Source organism: Colobus angolensis, unplaced genomic scaffold (genome assembly GCF_000951035.1).
Source record: "Colobus angolensis palliatus isolate OR3802 unplaced genomic scaffold, Cang.pa_1.0 Scaffold599, whole genome shotgun sequence".
Classification (NCBI taxonomy): domain Eukaryota; kingdom Metazoa; phylum Chordata; class Mammalia; order Primates; family Cercopithecidae; genus Colobus; species Colobus angolensis.
The window spans coordinates 193,201-200,392 of NW_012119587.1; the positions used below are offsets into that span (position 1 = coordinate 193,201).

Genomic DNA, 7,192 nt, shown 5'->3' on the forward strand with positions numbered 1-7,192 from the left:
TGAAGGCTTTGCCACATTCTTCACATTTGTAGGGTTTCTCTCCAGTATGAATTTTCTTATGTTTAGTAAAGATTGAGAACGTACTAAAGCCTTTGCCACATTCTTCACATTTATAGGGTTTCTCTCCAGCATGAATTTTCTTATGATAACTAAGGGTTGAGGGCCAGTTATAGGCTTTGCCACATTCTTCACATTTGTAGAGTTTCTCTCCAGTATGAATTTTCTTATGATAACTAAGGGTTGAGGGCCACTTATACACTTTGCCACATTCTTCACATTTATAGAGTTTCTCTCCAGTATGAATTACCTTATGGTTACTAAAGACTGAGAAAGAGCTGAAGACTTTACCACATTCTTCACATTTGTAGGGTTTCTGTCCAGTATGAATTTTCTTATGTTTAGTAAAGATTGAGAATGTACTAAAGTCTTTGCCACATTCTTCACATTTATAGGGTTTCTCTCCAGTATGAATTTTCTTATGAAAACTAAGGGTTGAGGACCACTTACAGGCTTTGCTACATTCTTCACTTTTGTAGAGTTTCTCTCCAGTATGAATTTTCTTATGAAAACTAAGGGTTGAGGGCCACTTATAGGTTTTGCCACATTCTTCACATTTATAGGGTTTCTCTCCAGTATGAATTTTCTTATGATAACTAACGGTTGAGCGCCACTTATAGGCTTTCCCACATACTTCACATTTGTAGAGTTTCTCTCCAGTATGAATTACCCTGTGTTTAGTAAGGATTGAGAACGTACTAAAGCCTTTGCCACATTCTTCACATTTGTAGGGTTTCTCTCCAGTATGAATTTTCTTGTGACAACAAAGGGTTGAGAACCACTTAAAGGCTTCACCACATTCTTCACATTTGTAGGGTTTCTCTCCAGCATGAATTCTCTTGTGTTTAGTAAGGTTTGAGGACCACCTGAAGGCTTTGCCACATTCTTCACATTTGTAAGGTTTCTCTCCAGTATGAAGTACCTTATGTTTAGTAAGGATTGAGAACGTACTAAAGACTTTGCCACATTCTTCACATTTGTAGGGTTTCTCTCCAGTATGAATTTTCTTGTGACAACTAAGGGTTGAGAACCACTTAAAGGCTTCACCACATTCTTCACATTTGTAGGGTTTGTCTCCAGCATGAATTCTCTTGTGTTGAGTAAGGTTTGAGGACCACCTGAAGGCTTTGCCACATTCTTCACATTTGTAAGGTTTCTCTCCAGTATGAAGTACCTTATGTTTAGTAAGGATTGAGAACACACTAAAGCCTTTGCCACATTCTTCACATTTATAGGGTTTCTCTCCAGTATGAATTTTCTTATGATCACTACGTGTTGAGTGACACTTAAAGGTTTTGCCACATTTTTCACATTTGTAGGGTTTCTCTCCAGCATGAATTCTCTTGTGCTTAGAAAGGCTTGAGGACCAGCTGAAGGCTTTCCCACGTTCTTCATATTTGTAGGGTTTCTCTCTGGTATGAATTACCTTGTGTTTACTAAGGACTGAGAACTTACTAAAGGCTTTGCCACATTCTTTACATTTGTAGGATTTCTTTCCAGTATGAATTCTCTTATAATAAGTAAGTCTTGAGGAGCAGTTAAAGGCTTTGCCATCTTCTTCACATTTGTAGGAATTCTCTCTAGTATAAATTCTTTTATGGTGAGAGAGGTGTGAAAGCATGCAAAATGATCTGACATATTCTTTAAATTTCAAAAGTTTCTTTCCAGTATGCCTTATCTTATGTCTGTTTGAATTTGAATGTTTATGAAAGATGTTTGCATATTTCCCACATTGAAATACTTTGCTCTGTGTAGTTGTCAAACTCTGGTTAAGCTGATTATAACCTTCTTTGTGCATCTTACACTCATCCACATTGGTACAACCAATTTTTAACTGTAAATTCTCAGGTCCACATTTTTCATATCTTCTCAATGTCACTTTTTGGGAAGAATCTTCTATGCCCTGCTCTGGCCAAAGGTCTTGAGCAAAATGAGAACATGTAACTGAAAAGAAATAAAAATAACAAATTAGTCCACTTATTAGACTCAGGTAAATATAGTTTCCAAATCTAACCTATAAAATTATTCAAACTACATAAGCAAGATGACACTGCAAATGATACAGGCCCTAATTCTTCATAGACATATAAATGTAATGAAAACATACAGATCAAAATACATATGAGGATAATTTATACATGAGTTAAGTGTGTGCGGTGCCTGAATTAGGCCCAATGCAAAGAGCCACATAGAAAAAAGAAAAGTTTGTTAAATTTACCCAATACAACTCTTTCTGCTCCTCAATATTACCTAGTCCCTTCAGAAGTAAATTGTCAACTTGTTTGTTTGTTTGTTTGTTTAAGGAAAGTAAAATATTGGCACATATGATTTAATTTATGTCTTCTACGGCCCTTACCACACACTGATTTCTGTCTCCCACGACAAAAAAGTGCTGACAGATACGGTGATATACTTTGAAATGACACTTTTGAGTCTGCTGAGACCAAAGGTAAATGCACTGCAGCAGAGCACTGCAGTGCTGCAGAGAGAGAACAGGTGTACCAAGTGATTGCTTTTCAGAAGAAACATAAATAATCTCTCTTAACTAAAACTAAACACAAAATTTCAGACAAGACAAATCTGAAGATGTTTGAGAGACCCACATAATCTCTAGCCAAGATCATTATTTTCTGACTATGCCAGAACAAAGCTACATTAAACTTTGTGATAGGTAGCCTTTTCAAATGTCCAAATCTCAAAGATTACAATCTATACAAAATAGGGCAATATAATCTCATCAAAAATATTATAAAATTTTCATAAAGAAACCATTAAAATGTATGCACTAATTTTAAAAACTGAATAACATTTGGTAAGTGAAATAGGAAAACAAAAGAGTATAGAAAATCAGAAAAATGAGGATAAGAACAAAAATAATCAGTGAATTGTCAACAAAAGATTTGCAGGCCAGAAGAGAACTGTGTGATATAGTCAAAGTCCTAAAAAAGAAAAAAAAAAAGCAATCAAGTGAGAATAATACCATCAGCAAATCTGTCCTGCCTAATAGGAAAAAACAAACAAACAAAAAAACTTTCAAAATAACTAAATTCTTAAGAAGTATTTTGGGACTGCATATGTCTTCCATAGGAAACATCCCGAAAGCAGTTCTTACCACTGAAAGTAACACAATGCAAGAAAACAACACCTAATCATATAAAAATACATCATTTTCTAGAAAAGATATGCACATGCAAAAAATTGAATTTCTAGCGTTATTCTAACGGTGCAAAAAAGATTTTTAATTATTCTCTAACATTTGAGAGATAAAAGCATAGGAATTATTATAAACATCTGTTAATGAATATACAACATAAATAGATAAACTTAGCAACATCAGTGACAAATTTAAGGGCAGACATAAAAAAGAAGAATTTTTTATGCAACCAAAGTTAATTTTTCACCTGATTAAAATATATTGTTGTATTTTTAGAGGTTTTATGTAATCCCCAAGATACCACACACAAAAAAATTATATACATATACAAAAGAAAAATAAGGCCGGGCGCGGTGGCCCAAGCCTGTAATCCCAGCACTTTGGGAGGCCGAGACGGGCGGATCACGAGGTCAGGAGATCGAGACCATCCTGGCTAACACGGTGAAACCCCATCTCTACTAAAAATACAAAAAACTAGCTGGGCGAGGTGGCAGCGCCTGTAGTCCCAGCTACTTGGGAGGCTGAGGCAGGAGAATGGTGTAAACCCAGGAGGCGGAGCTTGCAGTGAGCTGAGATCCGGCCACAGCACTCCAGCCTGGGTGACAGAGCGAGACTCCATCTCAAAAAAAAAAAAAAAAAAGAAAGAAAAATAAGAAAGTGAAAGCATATCAATACAAAAATCAGAAAGAAAAAAGGAAGACAGAGAGAGAAAATGAGGGACAACATGCAAGAATCAAATAGAATAGGTAATAAAATAAAAGTAATGCCTTCACTTTCCAAAATGTATTTAAATATATGGAAAAATAACTTTCAAATCAACAGATTTTTAATAGATTTATTAACATTTTTTCTTTTGAGACAAAGTTTTACTCTTGTTGCCCAGGCTGGAGTGCAATGAGACTATCTCAGCTCACTGTAACCTCTGCCTTTCAGCTTCAAGAAATTCTTCTGCCCCAGACTGCCAAGTAGCTGGGATTACCAAAGTCCACCAACACAACCAGCTAATTTTTGTGTTTTTAGTAGAGATGGGGTTTCACAATGTTGGCCAGGGTGGTCTGGAACCCCTGACCTCAGGTGATCCACCCCCCTTGGCCTCCTGAAGTGCTAGGATTATAGGCATGAGTCACTGTGCCCGGCCTATTAAATATTTTAAATATCAAGAACCAACTTGCCTTTGTACAAGGGTCAGTTGAAATCTAATATTAAAAAGGCTCAAAGTGGCAAGACATTTCATGCAAATATTAATCAAATGAGAGCAGAAGAAGTCAAAATAATATTATACAAGCTAAATTTTTAGTCAAGGACTCATATTTTATAAAATGCACTTGACAGTGAAACTCCAAAGAGACAAAAGATATTAAAAATAATAGATTAACTGAGAACCTGTGAAAACTCTGAATACGTGTGTGTGTGTCTGCGTGTGTGTGCATCACACAGGATTACAAATATATAAAGCAAATACCGACAGAATAGAAGAAACATAAGGAGAGCAATATAATTATAGCAGGATATTATTATACCACATTTTCTGTAATAAAAATCAAAATAGAGGAGGCTGGCAAGATGGCCGAATAGGAACAGCTCTGGTCTGCAGCTCCTAGCGCAATTGATACAGAAGGTGGGTGATTTCTGCATTTCCAACTGAGGTACCTGGTTCATCTCATTAGGACTTGTTGAACAGTGGGTGCAGCTCACTGAGTAGGAGCCAAAGCAGTGTGGGATGTCGCCTCACTAGGGAAGTGCAAGGGGTTGGGGAACTCCCTCTCCTAGCCAAGGGAAGGGTTTAGGGACTGTACCAAGAAGCACAGTGCTCTCCAGCCCAGATACTGTGCTTTTCCTGTGGTCTTCATAAGCTGCAGACCAGGAGATTCCCTCCGGTGCCTATGACACCAGGGCCCTGGGTTTCGAGCACACAACTTGAAAGCACAAAGACTGAACTGGGTAGAGCCCACTGCAGCTCAGCAAGACCAGACTGTATCTCAAGATTCCTCCTCTTTGGGCAGGACATCTCTGAAAAAAGAGGCAGCAACCACAGTCAGGGGAATATAGATAAAACACCCATCTCCTTGGGACAGAGCACCTGGGGTAAGGGACGGCTGTGAGCGCAGCTTTAGCAAACTTAAATATCCCTGCTGGACAACTCTGAAGAGAGAAGTGGATTTACCAGAACAGCATTTGAGCTCTGCTAAGGGTCAGACTGCCACCTCAAGTCTCCTGATTGAGAGACACCTCCCAGTAGAAGCTGATAGACACCTCATGCAAGAAAGCTCTAGCTGGCATTTGGCAGGTGGCCTCTGGGACAAAGCTTCCAGAGGAAGGAACAGGCAGCAATCTTTGCTGTTCTGCAGCCTCCACTGGTGATACCCAGGCAACCAGGGTCTGGAGTGGGCCTCCAGCAAGCTCCAGCAGATCTGCAGCAGAGGGTCCTGACTGTTAAAAGGAAAACAAACAAACAGAAAGGAATAGAAGCAACATGTACAAAAATGATGTTTACTCAGAGACCCCATCCGAACGTCATCAACATCAAAGACCAAAGGTAGATAAATCCATAAAGATGGGAAGAAGTCAGTGCAAAAAGGCTGTAAATTCCAAAAGCCAGAATGCCTGTTCTCCTCCAAAGGATCACAACTCATCACCAGCAAAGAAACAAAACTGAATGGAAAATAAGTCTGATGAATTGATAAACTCAAATTTGACAAATTTCAGAGGTGGGTAATAACAAACTCCTCCAAGCTAAAGGAACATGTTCTAACCCAATGCCAGGAAGCCAAGAACCTTGAAAAAAGGTTAGATGGATTGCTAATGAGAATAACCAGTTTAGAGAAGAACATAAATGCCTGATGGAGATGAAAAACACAGCACGAGAACTTCATGAAGCATGTGCAAATATCAATAGCTGAATTGATAAAGTGGAAGAAAGGATATCAGAGATTGAAGATCAATTTAATGAAATAAAGCAAGAAAACAAGATTAGAGAAAAAAAGAATAAAAAGAAATGAACAAAGCCTCCAAGAAATATGCGACTATGTAAAAAAAGACTAAATCTATGTTTGATTGGGGTACCTGAAAGTGACAGGGAGAATAGAACCAAGTTGGAAAACACACTTCAGGATATCATCCAGGAGAACATCCCCAACCTAGCAAGACAGGCCAACATTCAAATTCAGGAAATACAGAGAACACCACAAAGATACTCCTCGAGAAGAGCAACCCCAAGACACAGAATCGTCAGATTCACCAAGGATGAAATGAAAAGAAAACTGTAAAGGGCAGCCTGAAAGAAAGTCTGGGTTATCCACCAAAGTAAGCCCATCAGACTAACAATGGATGTCTCTGCAGAAACCCTACAAGCCAGAACAGAGTGGGAGCCAATACTCAACATTCTTAAAGAAAGGAATTTTCAACCCAGAATTTCATATCCAGCCAAACTAAGCTTCATAAGTAACGGAGAAATAAAATCCTTTACAGACAAGCAAATGCTGAGAGATTTTGTCACCACCAGGCCTGCCTTACAAGAGCTCCTGAAGGAAGCACTGAATATAAAAAGGAAAGACTGGTACCAGCCACTGCAAAAACATACCAAATTGTAAAGACCATTAACACTATGAAGAAACTGCATCAACTAACGGGCAAAATAACCAGCTAGCATCATAATGACAGGATCAAATTCACACATAAAAATATTAACCTTAAATGTAAACATGCTAAATGCCCCAATTAAAAGACACAGAATGGCAAATTGAATAAAGAGTCAAGATCCATCGAAGTGCTGTATTCAGGAGATCCATCTCATGTGAAGACACACACAAAAGGCTCAGAACAAAGGGATGAAGATCTACCAAGCAAATGAAAACCAAAAAAAAAAAAAAAAAAAAAAAGCAGGGGTTGCAAACCTACTCTCTGATAAACCAGAGTTTAAACCAGCAAAGATCAAAAGAGACAAAGACGGTCATTACATAATGGTAAAGGGATCAATTCAAC

General features: G+C 38.1%; 1 protein-coding gene across 1 annotated transcript in view; it reads right to left on the reverse strand.

Annotated features, from left to right (window-relative positions):
* The window catches only part of LOC105526556 (zinc finger protein 708-like), a 16,055-nt gene that overhangs the window by 1,305 nt on the left and 7,558 nt on the right, over nucleotides 1–7,192 (reverse strand). The window contains exons 2-4 of the mRNA XM_011962578.1: nucleotides 1,714–2,001; nucleotides 588–1,545; nucleotides 25–515 (exon numbers count right to left, since the gene is read on the reverse strand). Of these exons, the coding sequence (XP_011817968.1) occupies nucleotides 25–515; nucleotides 588–1,545; nucleotides 1,714–2,001 (1,737 nt within the window). The remainder of the gene's footprint in view (nucleotides 1–24; nucleotides 516–587; nucleotides 1,546–1,713; nucleotides 2,002–7,192) is intronic.